The 17008-nt window shown below is 40.0% G+C and overlaps 1 protein-coding gene across 1 annotated transcript; it reads right to left on the minus strand.

Annotated features, from left to right (window-relative positions):
* Window positions 1–4049: 4049 nt before the first annotated feature.
* LOC118565862 (lithostathine-like) lies at window positions 4050–4777 on the minus strand. The gene is made up of 3 exons (XM_036146910.1): window positions 4507–4777; window positions 4319–4407; window positions 4050–4179 (listed from the first exon to the last, which is right to left on the minus strand). The coding sequence occupies exons 1-3, from the start codon at window positions 4772–4774 to the stop codon at window positions 4066–4068; spliced, it is 471 nt and encodes a 156-aa protein (XP_036002803.1). The 5' UTR covers window positions 4775–4777; the 3' UTR covers window positions 4050–4065.
* Window positions 4778–17008: the final 12231 nt, after the last annotated feature.

The raw sequence follows: 17008 nt of genomic DNA on the forward strand, positions 1-17008 counted from the left end.
CACTAACAAGCATCACTTATTTTCCTTGTCACATTTATGTTTTAAAAATGTCCATTTAAATAGCTTTTATGCATGATTACATGCAATTGACAGACATTGTTGATCTTGGCAGGTATCAGTTTATTGTGTTATGTTATGTTTATAAATGGCAGTGGCATGGCCACCCTACTCACTGTGCCTCGCACATGTTTAAAATAAAAACATGAATATATGACCCTGTGTATTATTTGAGTATCTTAGTATTGAATGCACAATAACAAGGTACATTTACACATGGCACTATAGGACCAGTTTGATATAACACAATTTTATACAATATTTATAATTGGGGGGTCCCCGCTCCATCTCGCCATCAGTTTGGGGGTCCTTGGCCTGGAAAACGTTGAAGACCCATGGCGTATAGGGAACCTTGTTTCACTCTATTTACAGGGTAGAGGGGAGGTTGGGGTATTACAAGAGGGTTGGTTCTAGAGGTTGGTCCTGATATGTCAGTCTTTTTTTTCACACAGAGAATATCTAACTTAGCTTCTGGAAATACGGGCCCCCATTTCATCCATTTCTTGACACCACGTATGAAAAAGCAAGACCAACATGGTCTAAATATTACGCTGTCTATATTGAAAGCTTCCAAAACAAACAGATCTACGGATGGAAAATGCTCACTCCTGTGTCTGCTTGCACGTAGAAACCATCGGCCGCTTGTAGTAGCACTTGTTTCCCATATTGCGCTGAAGAGAATCTTTCGGATATCAATTTCATGATTGCATGGACAGCACTCTTCTGAGATATGCTGTAGATTGAGCATAAGAGTTCATTTCACCTTCTTTGTTGATATCTTTATTGACATTATATGTCAAGTTGAACACATCTGATAAGGGTATAATTTCCTCTTCTGGGTTGAGCTGGTACAGTTGGAGATCGCATGTTTCATACTTGAATTGGTACCCCCATTCAGCAAACATTACGTTAGGTTTTAAAGACCACCATTTCTGCTTCACTTTGAGTGAAGCCATTTTCACCTCACATAAATAAAATGTGGATTTCCAAGGGGCATCGGGTGTATAGCTAAAATCTTGGAAGATGGAGATTGAGGTCTGATATAGAAGAGACGTACAGCTTGAAAGGAGGATTGAGGTTCTAGAAGCTGATGTTTTTTCCTCATAGGCGATGTCCCAGGATCGTAGGATTCCCCATTTCTGAGGCTTGGATAATAGAGATCGAAGACTGCTGAGCCTGGTTCTTCAGCCATTTCTATTGCAAGTGATACAGTGACCGTTTCTCCAGTTTATCGTGAGTCTTCGTTTTTTCAAAAAAGAATGTTTTACTTAACCCAATTTTTTCGACCGTATTTAAGCCAGAAACTCCAGCCTCAAGGTTAGGAGCTGGAATAGTTAGGAGGTGCTCTCAACGTGGCCACTAGCATCTAGTAATCAGTATGGAGGTCATAGGGCTTAGGTCATTTACTGGATAAAGCCTGTATTGTGCTAAACATAAGGAAACCATTAGTTATCCTGACATGGCTGCTTGGCGGTCATAGGTCTTAGGTCATTAGACAGTTAAAGCCAGTAATGTGGTAAACATAAGGGGCTCATTGGTCACATGGCCAAAGATCACAGGTCATACATTATAGGTCAAAGGTCACAGTTCATAAATCATGTCATTTGATAGAAGGGGTCTTAACCATTCTCTCACAATATTCTTGTTCTCTCAGATCCTGAGTTTGGAATTCTTATTAGCTTTAAGCCATAAGAATCAGAATTAGTTGTTGAGGTAGATAGGAAAAAGAAGTTTGAAAACTTGAATATAACTTTATTTGTCAATCAGACAAAAAACACACTAAAGATTTCAAAAAGCAAAAGTTGTACTTAAGTCGTAGCCTCATGCTATGAATGTACTTAACATTTTTACCAATGAAAAATATCAGAAGAAGATACTAAATCAATTCCAAACAAAAGGCCAAATAAATCCTTAAATTACTTGAACAAAAGCTATTATCTAGATAAGAAATTAAAATAAGCAAATGGAAGCACACACAGCCTTGTAGATGGAAAGTTTCTCTTTGAAAGAAGCAAAACACACAGAGAAATTAAAATTCACCAAAATGTAAACACTATATGCTACAAAATCAGAATTCTACAAAATCTTTCTAACCTTCATCATTCAGTAACAGTTCAGTATTATTATGATGGATATTAATGGAAAGTTCAAGGCTATGAGTGTTTGCTAAAGCAATGTCGTCTTCTTCTTTGAATTCAGAGTGGGATGTATGCACCTGCATTAACTTTAAGCTGTTAATGCAGGTCTTTGCTATACGGAGTTTGGCAACAGCTCCAGAATTCTTTCTCTCATCCAGAAATTGTGGAGAGAATATAATTGGAGGGACAGTGCTAACTATCTCCAGTGGTCAGTGGGTGAGAGGCAGGGACCTTGTATAGATCTATGTAATTATGTAAAACAACACATATTATTATTATTACTATCCCCAACGACCAGAGGGTGGTTTTCATTCGATAAAGGCTGAAGGAGCTCCGCTCAGCTTATATGGGCGTCGTCTTTGATACACAAACCGGCAGAATAATTATAAAAAGCAGCGTTTTCATTGCTGGTGTAAATTTAGTTTGTCAGCTCTAATATTTTACTCATTATGTAGTTGACATTTTTTTTTGCTTAACTTCTGCTGAAAAAGAACAACTATTTAGTTTATTTATTTATAATAATAACAAATATTTTCTTTAATAAAAATAACAGAAGTTCTCAATTCATCAAAAATGGTTCTGTGTGTCCTGGGTTTCTGGTTGTCATCAAAATTACAAGAAACAAAGGCTTGGAATATATCACTCTATGTGTAATGATTCTTTATAATATATGAGTTTCATTTTGTGATATGACAACAAATATTGCACTTTTACGCATTATTCTATTTTTTTGAGATGTACCATATTTTTCGGACCACAAGGCACACGTGATATTCTTCCCAAGAGTGTAATATCACTCCACCCCTTCACGTACACAGCTCTCTTCTGAGAGGGAGAGCTATCCGTCTCTGTCCTTCTCTGTCAGAAGGACAGAGTAGTTGGATCACACTCCCCGTTTCTAACATAAGGCCAAAATAAGCGTAACTCACATTGAATTAACTTACTAGGTTTATTGTTGCTAGCACGGAGGCTGCCAAATGGCTCCCATATAATCGAACGTACTGTGCACATACTGTGAGCTTGGTGGACTTTGTGCTGACTCTCCATAGACGTTTTACCCTTTATAGTCAAGCATACTGTTGCCTACATTTCTTGTGGCAAATTCCTTCAATTCCCACACTTTCTGCCAGTGGGACAAAGTGGCGGAACGGATGGTAAAATATGTGATTAGCTAGCACATATTTTATATTTTAGTTTACCGTAATACTCTGAATATCCATTGAGTTGAGCGGCTTCATTGTTTACCAAATTCATATCGATTTTTGAGCGCATTGTATTGTATTTTATCTGACAAAATCAGCCAGTAAGCACAACGGTTATCATATATAAGGTGCACCAGATAATAGGAGCACCATCAATTTTTTTAAAAATTTAAAGATTTTAAGTGTGCCTTATAGTCCTAAAATTACTGCACCTACATTTACAAATTGTATCTGTATTTTTTGGCATATTTTCTTGATCTAAACTGGTGTTTTCTTCATCTTCTGAATATTTTGCATAAAACTCTTTTGGGGTGAATGTGTACAGCCAATTGAGTGTGGGTAGTGTGGAAAGCGTGGAAAGTGGGTGGGTGCTGATCATGTAAATGATGTCATACGGTCTTTGAAATAGAGCGGTCGGTAGAGAAGACCGGAAGGTAACAACTAGAAATACAATGGGAAAAAGGAAATTTACTGTATTTTTACAGTAGCATCTAACTGGCTAACCAAGTTTAAAAGTGTATAATTAGCACTAGTTAAATGTTAAAAAAATATTGTAATAGGACTCTGTATACTACTCTTTTAGTGTAATGAACAGTAGATATTACCAGGTAATATCTTAAATTCAGGGAATAGGTTCAAGGACCAGAGAATGATTAAAAAAAACTATTTCAGAGGTCAGTCTTCTTTAGGTTCTTCTCCTTCCTGAAAACTTCCCCACCAGGATGCTCCTTCCATTTAAGTGTGACTCCGGTCACTCTGTGCTCCTCAAGTCTATCCTGCAGCTAGGAGACATGCAAGGGACATTTTTAAATAAATAATCTCAGACATAGTTCGTTTTTCAGAAATAATATTTGATTTGGAATCTAATGAGAACATCCAGAAAAATTACCATAAAATATGACCATAAAATGTCACCCTTACCTTTTTCAAGATGTTTGCTTTAAGAACAGGGTCATTCAGATCCACAGAGTCCTTTGTTTCCAGTATCATCTTTACAACCTGCTTCTTTGCTGTTTCAAAATAAAGAGGAGGCCCCAAATGTCAGTTTTGTACTAGTGTTATCAGGTAACCTAATGAGCAATATAAGTTATCCTCAGTAAAACACTCACGTGAATAAATGCTGTAGCAGACAAACGGTAGTTTTGTTTCACAGGAGAAAAAGTTGAATTTTCCTGAGTTGTCAATAGATGTAACACCACATACGACTGTCATTGAGCCAATTGGATTATAACCATTATCCCAGTTTTCGAAGAGGACAGAGCTTCCATCAGACCAGTAAAATCTCCCATCATTAAACAGGCCAATCCAGGAACGGTTGTCAGCAGGTACCAAGGTCATGGCCATCTGGTTCTCTGTGCTGCTCCTCACTGTAGCCATGTCAATGAAGTTCTCCCAGCAGAAATTCTGAGCATTTGACCAACTCATTTCTTCTTCCACATAAATATATTCAGGGTCCAGCTGTGTGCCTGGGGTCCAGGACAAAGAAGACAAATAGGCAAAGAAGTTAAATAGGTGGTTGGGCCAAATTTAAGGATAATTATGAAATATCAAACCAGGCACGGTTACCATTGTAACAGAGGAATGGGTAGTGGTTGCCGCAGAAATCATCCCACCATTTCCCATTGCTGTCAGAGCACACACAGAATTGACTGGCTGAAGCAAAATTAGGCTCATTATAAGATTTTTTCCAGCTCCTGTAGTCAGCCCCACTCCCTGAGAAGCCATCAGACCATGCCCAGTTGATTTCATAGAACAGACCAACCCAGACCTCAGAAGCATGACCAAAAGATGAAAGTGTGTTGAGAAGTTGTGCAATTTCTTCAGAGTTGTGTATTGTAGCCAGGTCTACATATCTCTGTCTGCAGTAGGTCTGAGCTTCAGTCCAAGTCAAAGGTTGATCCACAAAGTGGTAATCAAAAACTCGGCAGCTTGAAAGGTTTAGCCAGTCTACAAAATAAAATAAAAATTCTCAATTCAACTTATCACCAATGTCATCTCAGAATAGCAACGTTACATATTTATCACTGTAGATGTTAACAGAAAACGTCTGACCTGTGAGAAACAAGACTGCGAACAGAATCCTAGCCATTTTGATGCTGCCTTGTGAACTGAATGAGGATTGCAGACTTTATACTTACTGTTGGGGGAAAGGCCACCCCTTTACACTAAGACGTATGAGACAATTGTCTTTTTTTTTCCTTTACATGCAAAAAGTATGTGGAACTGCAAAGAAATATTTGCATTGAGAACACTGGTCAAATTTGCAACTTTAAGCTTTTTCCTAAACAAATTTTCCACATAGGGAAACTCACACACGCAGACATACTCACACACATCTTTTTTATGATGGCAGGTTTATGTAAGGTTTCCACTGCAGGGTCCTTTCAAGGAGATGGTAGTTTTTTTTCTACCAATGTTTCCAAAGTGGGCAGAAATGTATTTCGAAAAAATATCCTGGGAGTGGGGTAGCACTTTTTGGATGACGATGATGATGATGAAGACATTTATTTCAGACAATTAACAAATTTAACACATTTAACAAATATTAAATAAATCAATTTCAGAAATAAATAAATAATAATAATAATAATAATAAATCTATTTAAGAAATTCTTCAACCAAATACCACATAAGAAAGTAATTGGTAAACATTAAATAAAATTTTCTGTTCCAATTCAATAAATCATTTGAACATAAATAGAAATGAGATAAACAAAATTTTCCTCTAAATAAAATATATCAGGTAACCCGGATATTTGACATTGATTAATGATTAAAGAAAGTTGTCTGAAAAGGGGTATGAAGAAGTAAAACTTCTGATGACCAAGTACTCTCACACTAAGCAATAGCTTCTAATGACCCAGGACAGTGGCGTTGGGTCATTGATTTAGACTGATATAGATCCAGTCTAAATATTTGCTGAATCAAGCATTTGTAGTATCACTACTGTATGAGAGTGTACTGTCTCGTAAAAACATTTTTAGTATGAGGAGTTGTATTGGTCTTCCTGTAGCCATATTGATATGTTTTACAGCAGTAGGATTTTGTAGCATGAGTATTTTCTGTCAGTTACAGCTTCAGTACTATAAATATGTTTACGGCTTCATTACAGTTTTCATTTACAGCACTTTTACCTGAAATTTTATTACTGTGGTATTTTAAATTACAATACCTATACTGTGTATGTTTTATTTAATTACTGTTTTATTATTGTTTTAATGATTACTAAACATTACTGAATATAATAACAATTTGGCTGTCAATAAGTGCAATTTCAATTTGTTTGGTTTAAAGCAGATAACAACCACCAACAGGCAACATGTTTCTATCCAATAGTATTGAGATCTAACATTAAATTAAAATAGATTAATTACATTTTAACTCAAAGCACTACAAATTTTTAGTTGTGTGATGTTACAGCGATTCTACCGACGACTCAACTCCTGACACATATGGAATGACAATATTTTTCTCCAAACACAATATACCAGTAAATTTCAAACCTAATAACACTCTCAGACAAAAACTGGTCCATCCCAAAGACAGAACACCCAAACCACAGCTAAGTTGCGTTGTGTATGCGCTCCAACGCATCGAGGACTGTTCAGACTCCTACACCGGAGAAACTAAACAACAGCTACATAAACGCATGGCACAGCACAGCAGTCCACTTGCACCTCAAGAACAAAGGGCACTCTTTTGACGACAATGATGTCCAGATTTTGGACAGGGAGAACAGATGGTTTAAAGAGGGGTGAAAGAAGCCATTTTGGTCAAAAGAGAAAAGCCATCACTTAGCAGAGGGGGAAGATTGCACTTCCAACTCCCCAGTGTTTAAAGCTCAGTCCTCCAACAAATTTCAAAGAGATTACATCAGCATCATGATTCTGATGACCAAGTACTCTCACACTAAGCAATAGCTTCTAATGACCCAGGACAGTGGCGTTGGGTCATTAATTTAGATCTGACTTAGAATGAGCCGAGGAGGATGGGCCTCTATGTTCTTAAAAACGGCTGTGCACCAACTACAGGTTGCTCAAGTGTGAGCTACCAAAATTGACAAACTCCTGGATAGGTGTCAAAACATTTTCAGAAAGACCTGAATGAAAGTCCGGTTGTCTCCGATTGAAGCCTGTTCGCTGTTGCGATGACTCGACTGAGAATTTGCAAAGACACGTACACACTGAGATCTGCGAAACACTGAACACACGTGTCTATTTTAGACACAGAAGTATATCATGATGACCCAATTGCTTAAACACATACATCAGATGTGCAAGGCCTACAGGTTCAGCCTAACTTGAACCGCTACACTGTCGCAAGCATCATAAGCACATTTCGAAATGTAAATTGGTTAAAATTGGTTAGTACAGTCACTACACTACGTTTTGTAGCACTGCCATACTCTACTGTAATGAGAAACACAAGACCAATTATGTAAAAATAATGAAATTGTTTCCTTACAAAATGTATAGACATCCAGCACCTTGGGGGAGCGGAAGAATGTTCACTGCAATTATTCATATTGTCAATATGGTGATTGCAACTAATTCCATAAGGCTAGGATAAATACAGCATTGCATAATAGAGGATGACACCACCTTTCAAAGAATAAACAGTGTGAACATTTTTGTATTGAGTCCTGTACTTGCCCACAACAGAAGTAGAATGAAGCAAATCTACAGAGTTCAGTTTGAAATAAACAGTGAACATGTGAAACAACTGTGATATGAATATGTGCAAGTAAGCTATAGTATCATCGGTGCTGCATCTGGAAGTGCATTCTGCAATGGTGTGCTAGGGCCTGCTGTGCCGAATTTGTTTTGTCTTTTCCAGAGAGTGATGGAGGTAGAGGCAGATGTCATGGTTCATGAGCCGATTTTTGTAGATGAGGCAGGTTTCAGCCGCACTAAAACAAATAGACGTGCCAGGAACATTATTTGATATTGTGCCATATTCAATGTCTCAGGACAACACAGTGGCAACATAACTCTGTGCAACTATTAGTCAGAATGGTGTTGTTCACCATCATGCAACACTAGGCTCATATAACACTGCCAACATTATTACAATCCTGGACATATTACATCACATGTTCAGTAATGTTCAGAGACCAAAGCAGATCAGGTATGTTTGGGACAATGTTAGATTCCATAGGGCTCCTTTGGTCCACAGCTGGTTCACAGATCACCCACTCTTCACTGTTCAATACATCTCCCCATACTCTCTTTTCTTGAACCCTATTGAAGAGTTCGTCTCTGCCTGGCACTGGAAGGTCTATGACTGTCATCCCCATCAATGAATAGCCTTTTTACAGACAATGAAGGAGGCATATAAGGATATTACCCAGGTGTCATGTCAGGCCTGGTTACGACACTCTAGGAAGTATTTTTCCCAGTGCCTTGGACTTGAAGACATTGCATGTGATGTTGACGAAATCGTATGGCCGGACCCAGAGGGACGATATGATGTAGACTGAGTATTTCTCTCTCTCTCTCTCTCTCTCTCTCTCTGTGAAATTATTGAATATAAAAACACTTGTGTTTGTTTTGATGTGTTTACAGTAAATACAGTACAAACTTTGATTAGAAATACTTGTTGAATTACTGAATTTGGATTTTCTCTGCCCAAACAGATCCTCTTACTGTACTTTTGTTCTGATGAGCAGTGGATGAGCAGTAAGTTGTGTGGCAGGAACAATAAACAGAGAACACCAGAGGACTGGTTGAACTGGTGCATGTCGGCATTGGACAGGGCTCCAGTTTCAATGCCATATTTTTCAGGCAGTGGGAAAATACCAAATTTGTAGACATAATTAGAGACAGCATCTCTTCTTGGGGAATCTAGGGGTGTATTCATACCAGGAATGTCCTTTAATTCCTTAATCTTTGTTCCGGACCAAAAACAAACGTTTTTTATTTTGTCTTTTTGGTGTGGTTTGTTTTCACATTAAGGGACTAAGGGAAAACAGACCCAGATATGTAGGAAAACTGTTATGGAAATCCTGTGTTTAGTACCTCTGTGCTGTTTTTCCAGCTGCTAAATCATTGTGAATTTCAAGAGCAACAACACAGGTTTTCAAACATTTTATTTCTGTTTTTGGAATGACATTAGAGAAGCCACGGCATGCTGGCAGTAGCAATGCCAAACAACATGTATGTTTCAGCTCTACCTCACAAAGAGACATGTGTTTTCTGTGGTTGGGTGTGATCGATGCTGTTTGGTATTCACACCAGAAGCTAACCGCACCAGAGTCCGTTTGGAAGACCATTTCAATGATGGGTCTCAGATCCGTTGTCTCGGTCTGGAGCAGGGTTCGCTTGAATGTATTCTCACCTGCACAAACAGTTCGGACAAAGTAGGGTTATAAACTCTTGTCATTTAAAGCAGACAAAATGTGGCATGTGTGAACAAAACCCGATTTCAGATTCGTTTTAGCAGGAACTCAAGTAAGAAAAAAGTCAAGCCTTTTAGTTTAGTCCGTCTCATTCCTCCCATGGCTGGGAACAACTCCTGAGAGAATCAAGACTCCCAACAAAATCCACTCCATCATGAGGCTGCTCAGTTAACAGAAAAGTCTGTCTTTCTAATGATATCCTCTCTTTTTGTAGGCTTTAAGCTTTAGGATGGAGCACATTTGTCTATTCTTATGTCCATGCAAACATTGTTGTCATGACCGACTGACTGTAGGTACATTAAGCATGAAAAAGATGGGATTTGCATTTTCTTTAGAAATCAATGATGTGTGTATTTTTCTAAAACAACAACCACTGACATGTAGGACAAGCCTGTGACCAGCAAGCCTTACAACTGCCTTTTCCCCCCACAGTTTTATTTTATAAAAACAAAAAAACATGATATATGTTTATATGATAGTTTAAGCCAAAACTGACTTGTGTGGAAAGTTCGTTGTGACATAGCTTTTTTTTTGTTTGTTTGTTTCTTTGTGTATTTAGTCATCTAACTTGGACATGTGAACTATTCAGGGGCACAAATTATATAAATTTATAGATCCAGTCTAAATATTTGCTGAATCAAGCATTTGTAGTATCAGTACTGTATGAGAGTGTACAGTCTCGTAAAAACATTTTTACCTATACTGTGAATGTTTTATTTAATTACTGTTTTATTATTGTTTTAATGATTACTAAACATTACTGAATATAATAATAATTTTGCTGTCAATAAGTACAATTTCAATTTGTTTGGTTTAAAGCAGATAACAACCACCAACAGGCAACATGTTTCTATCCAATAGTATTGAGATCTAACATTAAATTAAAATAGATTAATTACATTTTAACTCAAATCACTACACATTTTTAGTTGTGTGATGTTACAGGGATTCTACCGACGACTCATCCTTCCTGGGAGGTGTCATGAAAATGGGTTAATGCTATACATTGTGGGACTCAGAGTTTTTACTCTTTAATTCTATTGTGCTGTTTAGTTCTTTTCATTCCTCCCATGGCTGGGAACAACTCATGAGAGAATCAAGACTCCCAACAAGATCCACTCAATCATGAGGCTGCTCAGTTAACAGAAAAGTCTGTCTTTCTAATGATATCCTCTCTTTTTGTAGGCTTTAGGATGGAGGACATTTGTCTATTCTTTTGTCCATGCAAACATTGTTGTCATGACCGACTGACTGTAGGTGTTATGATATTTTTCTAGGATGAACCCGGACACAGCACGCACACACAGAGCTAGTTCTTAGGAGTGAGTTTATTGAAAAGAGTGGAAGATGGATGATGATGGAACCAGAGTCTTTCAACAGACGGAGGTGTAGGGTGCAGAAGCTGGCCGGCAGGAGGCGTGTGGAGAGATTGACCGGGAGGAACTCTGAAGCCGAAGACTAGTGACCAGGACGGAACATCTGAGCCGAGGACTTGAGAGCAGAACATCTGAGCCGTGGACTTGAGAGCAGAACATCTGAGCCGTGGACTTGAGAATCAAACAAAAAACAGAACACAGGGGAACCAAAAGCCTAGGAGAAACACTGGGGAAACAACGAAACTAGAGAAAACGGGAAACCAAAAGGTCACGAACACGGAGGACCAAAGGCTAGAGAACACAGGGAACCAAAGGGGCTAGAGAACACTAGGGAACCAAAGGGGCTAGAGAACACAGGGAAACCAGGGGTCAAAAGCACGGCGGAACCAAAGAGGCTAGAAAACTCTGGGGAACCGGAAGTCCAGAGAACTCTGGGAAACACCAGGGAGACAAGACAGGCGTGCACAAACGCCAGGGGGGAAGAACGGGCGTATGGAAACGCCAGAGGGAAGGACGGGCGTACGGAAACGCCAGAGGGAAGGACGGGCGTACGGAACCGCAAGAGGGAAGGACGGGCGTACGGAAGCGCCAAAGGGAAGGAACGGGCGTACGGAAACGCCAAAGGGAAGGAATGGGCGCACGACAGCGCCAAAGGGAAAGAACGGGCGCACGACAGCGCCAAAGGGAAAGAACGGGCGCACGACAGCGCCTAAGGGAAAGAACGGGCGCACGACAGTGCCAAAGGGAAGGATCGGGCGCATGAGAGCGCCAAAGGGAAGGAACGGGCATACTTAACGCCAAAGGGAAGAACAGGCGTACGACAACACCAAAGGGAAGGACAGGCGTACGACAACACCAAAGAGAAGGACAGGCGTACGACAACGCCAGAGGGAAGAACAGGCGTACGACAACGCCAGAGGGAAGAACAGGCGTACGACAACGCCAGAGGGGAGAACAGGCGTACTGAAAACACCACGGCTAAACAACACACGCTTGAGCACGACTGGCGTACAGAAACACCAGGGGAAACCCGCCGGGGCGTGAGGGAAATGCCGGGGCTTGGGGAAGAGAGCGCCGGGGCGTGGGGGAAACGCCGGGGTGCGAGGAAAGAGAACACCGGGGCGCGAGGAAGGAGATCGCCGGGGCGCAAGGGAAACGCCGGGGCACTTTTTATGCTAAAACAATGTCTAGATCTTGTAGACGGTATTCCACAATCCCCTATCCTGTCCTCACCACTGGTGGTATATCTTCTCCTGTACCATGCAGTTCCCAAACCACACTGCTACACTGAGACATGAGATGCTTTCTATTATGGCTCTATGAAAGTTTATAAGCAGCTGAGTAGAAAGTCCAGTCCGTTTCAGTTTTCTGAGAAAGAAGAGCTATTGTTCGGCCTACTTTACTGACTTTTTTCTTTCTCCGTTTTTTGCCACTTGAAACTCATCCACCATCCTCCTCCAGTTGGAGGTACTGATGCGTTTTTAGAAGACATTTCTTTCTGAGCTCATCATTCATCCAGTCAGTTTTCCCAGTCTTCTTCCTCTTCTTCTTCTGGAGTAAATTGGCTGTTGACAAAATGCTGAGTAGTGCAATATTGCCACCTCCTAGTCTTGAGTTGGTGGTGACTCAACTGTGTCATCCTTAAAATGGAGGAACTGGATAAATTTGCTAGGCTTTTTTGTCAAGATTAACATATAACTATATAGAATTATTTAATACATGAGGTTAGGAAGACTTAACTGTCATCTGGCCTGATATACAGGAACATCTAAAAAAAATAGAATATTGGGTAAAAGCACAATATTTTTTGCCACTCATCTCAGAAATATCTAATCAATACATATGGAATGAAATATTCCAAATTTTTGTTTCTTGTAATTTTATAGGTTATAGGCTTACATATCTCGGAAAATTTGAATGCTGTGAAAAGGTTCATTATTTGAAACCCATTGAGTAAAACCATAATCAGCTAATTAACTAAGTGAATGACCAACTCCGAGACTATTTTTATTCTTTGTAATTTTATATTTTTTATTTGTCTTTTATTTACAGCCTCAACATTTAAGTTTTTAACTGTATATTTTCTATTTTATTATTTCTCTTATTTTACAGTTTTCTGACGTGGACATACACATAAATCCCATTCAATCATTTCTCAGTTTCAACATAAATTCTATTTAAACCTATTTGTACTGTTCAGCCTCTGATATTTTGAGAAGAGAGTATCTTAAACCACAGCACCACTTAATTTAGCCTACACATCTAACATTTTGCCAATGGAGAAAAAATCTCCTTATCTTTCTTCGGTCGACCTGTTAAGCTGCAGCAAAGTCCTCCTTCGTGTCCAATGTTCAAAAAGACTCTTTACTCACAGCCAAATCCAGGTCACAGCACCATTTGACGAGACTCATGTGGGGCCCGTTCACCTAACGGCCCGTCTCGTTTCACCCGGTCGATGATTTGCCAAAAAGAGAAGAGACAGTGAATTTAGAGGCAAACAAAGTTTAACATATATTTATTACAATTTGGAATTCCAAAGTGGGAGACACAAGTTTTATCACAGCTGCGGATACCTTAACCTTCTCTGCCCGTGTCATAAGTGTTTCTCAACGCTTACACGTTCGTACCTTCCTTTTGAACCTACGGACGGCTCCAAGCGGGGGCCGGTCCAATCTTTTTTCTAAGTTTCCTTGAGACATTGAGTCTGCTGAGAACATCTGTTTCCTGACCTTTGACCGTTAAATGTAATCTATTACCCTAGCTCGGTTCCTGGGAGTTAACTAGAACAACATTGAAACCTTGAGAAAAGAATTTTAAAAGCATTATCTGCTCACAAGGCTGTCATACATCTCCTTGCTCCCCCCGTGCCTGGTACACGCTTTCTGAAGTCTGAATCCACCCTTTGTTATGCATACATCCTCATCTATTTAGGTTACTGGGTTAAAGTTAACATCTGTATTACTTTAAACTACACTATTATAAAAAAGTGATTATATATTTCCATAACAAAAGTCTATCATGCAAAGGAGCCATTTGCTAACCTGACTCTCGCCAGCTGTATGTCGCTCCGCCTAGCTTCACTCACATACATCTGGGACATCTCCTAAAGAAAGTGATTTCTCCAACCAATTTTATTGTCTGGCCAATCATGACGCAGGGCTGGAGTTTCATAGATGTGATGTAGTGGAGAAGCGATCGTGACGTGAGACTGTTTTGATAGCAATGGTGGCTTGCATCGAGGAAGCAAGCGTTAACATTGATGCTGCTATTTCTTCCGTGTTGTCCAATCTACCTAATATTGTTTCATTAAAAGAACATCAGAGGACGGCTCTGAAGGCTTTTGTTGGTAGAAATGATGTTTTGCCCTTCTCCCAACCGGATTTGGCAAGTTTTGTTTTCCAGGGCGCGTCCGCAGCGGACGGTTAGCGGTTAGCGCTAACCGTATTAGGAGGCCTTTAGTCCTCAATGCGGTCGGCCCGGGATCGACTCCGACCCTCGGCGCTTTGCCACCTGTCTTCCCCCTCTTCCTGTCACCTCACTGTCAATTTTTTTTCCTGCATCGTTCTCACAGCGTCACGGGTTAGCTTCGGTGTGAGTGGTTGAAATAGCACGTCGATAAAGATGAATGACAAGTGGCTTATCCAATCATATGCAAGGATTTTTGATAAACCCCAGCCTTCAATAAAGGCAATTCCTTTGGAGAGGTCCCAGATGTACGTGAGTGAAGCTAGGCGGAGCGACATACAGCTGGCGAGAGTCAGGTTAGCCATTTGCACCCTTCTCAATGCAACAATGAGATTAGGTTTTAAAATATCGTCGAGCTAGCCAGGAGTCAAACTTAGAGTCTTCCATTGCGCCACTAGACCTTTTGTACAATTACTGATGTGGTGCCGTGACGAGAGATAATAGGTACCTCAAGTGGACGATCAAAACAAATGGCCCGTGTGAGGGTTGAACTCACAACCTTCAGAAAATGAGAGTGACGCACTGCCTGCTGCGCCAACGAGACATGAAAACCCTGCTGAAATGACCGCTATCATACTACTATCAAGGATTCTGTTGTTTCCTCATGCTGTGATTTTTCTTAATCACATATTTTCATCCAACCTTGTGGAAAGTCAGACTATTTGTACAGACAAGTCAAAGGTCACCCTGTGCTTCCAGGGAAACAAAGAGGTTTGCAACAGCCAGCTTTTTTTTGCTGCTCCTTTAAATGCTTGATCGCTTTGGGACCTGAAAAGTGATTTCTACCAGCACGTTTTGGTTGAAATCTCAAATCTTCGTGTGTAAGTATCATACCTCATTTGAAGTTTGTATAATTGTAGTTCTTATAGATGGTTTGCAATAAAATAGATGTCCATAAAACTCAATTAGCCAGAGAATATTTGTTTTCACATTCATACTTAGCAGTACCTTTGTAAGGCTATTAACTTTATTGAAGTAGTTTGACTGTATGAATGCCATATATTTACAGGGAAATAGATGTACAAAAAAACTAAATCAGCGTGAGAATAGTTGTTATAAATGGACTGTTAGCACTACCTCTCACTAAGCTGTTGAAAGAAATGACACACCACAAGGCCTTTTGAGTCTATTAACATTGTTAAAGTAGTTTGCCTGTACAAATGGCATGTATTTACAAGGAAACGGATGTCCAAGAAACTAAATAAGCGTTAGAATAGTGGTAAACAACAGGACTGTTAGCAATCCCTCTCGCTAAGCAGTTGAAAGAAATTACAGACTAACCACCGCACACCTGTCAGTGTGATAAGAGAGGGACTGTGATGAAGCGCATCCTTATTCTTCGCGCACTTCTTGCTGCCAAGCAGATTATAGAGTGACACCGTGTATTCGTATGAGGTCATGAAAATTTAACTCTGCACGTACCTGTATGCATGGAGTCCACGCAGAGTCCACCTTGAGTACGGCTTGAGTATGAGTGGACCTCCATGGTATGGAAGTACTCCCAGGTATGTGTGGGGCCTTCATGGCACAGGTTTGAGACAAATGGAAGCCAGCTGTGGTTCTGAAAGAACATGAACATGTTTGTTTGTTGCTATACAAATACATATGTTCTGTAAAAAAAAGAAAGAAGGGGGTGTTATGGGATTATTGATGTGCTTTTGTTATGAAGCGCTTTGGAACACTTCCTGTGAAGTAGGACATAATAAAGAAGGCTCAATCTCAATACCCATATAGAGTAAGGACTCTTTAACCAAAGTGGAAGTGTGGCAGCAGTTGCCATGATAAGTGCTGTTTGACAAAGTGCAGTCATTAAAGAAGAAGGTTTGGAAAAGGAGCCTGTATGCTCCCTTCCACTAGTTTTCCTAGGAACCCTGCGACATACCTCACCAGCGCTAAGACAAGGCAAGGCAAGGCAGATTTATTTGTATTAAAAATTATATTTATTTTATATATTTGTATTGAAATATTGGAAAATAAAACAGAATAAAAGCAAGTTGGAATAAAACTAGGTGTGTGTTTGGGGGGTGGGGGGGAAGGGAATTGGGGTTGAGGCGCCCCTGCTCTGCCCTGGGATGGTGTAGGCAGCTTTCCCTGTGTTTGTCCCTTGTGGGCACCATTGCTCTGGGGCCATTTTCAGGCGTATGGGGTTCTGGTTTCCCCTGAGTCTGCCTGGGCCCTCTGGGGGGCGGGTCTTTGGCTCCTGACAACCACTTTTGAGCATATTTTCCATGGATTAATCTTACATATAAAAGTGCACTCTCATAGACATCTGCAGGTGCTTGGATTCGGGTGCTTAGACTCACTTTTATACAGAAAACCCTTATTCTTAGCTTTTCTGTCACTCTATTGTATTAAATGATACTGTGTAGAGTT

Source organism: Fundulus heteroclitus, chromosome 14 (assembly GCF_011125445.2).
Source record: "Fundulus heteroclitus isolate FHET01 chromosome 14, MU-UCD_Fhet_4.1, whole genome shotgun sequence".
Taxonomy (NCBI): Eukaryota; Metazoa; Chordata; class Actinopteri; order Cyprinodontiformes; family Fundulidae; genus Fundulus; species Fundulus heteroclitus.

Excerpts from the sequence above, each read along its gene's own strand:
- LOC118565862 (XM_036146910.1), bottom strand. The coding sequence starts at position 4,774 with ATGGCTACAGTGAGGAGCAGCACAGAGAACCAGATGGCCATGACCTTG. Across the intron at positions 4,408-4,506 it reads CTGCTACAGCATTTATTCAC|CAAAGAAGCAGGTTGTAAAG; the intron begins GTGAGTGTTTTA and ends ATTTTGAAACAG. Across the intron at positions 4,180-4,318 it reads AAGCAAACATCTTGAAAAAG|CTGCAGGATAGACTTGAGGA; the intron begins GTAAGGGTGACA and ends CATGTCTCCTAG.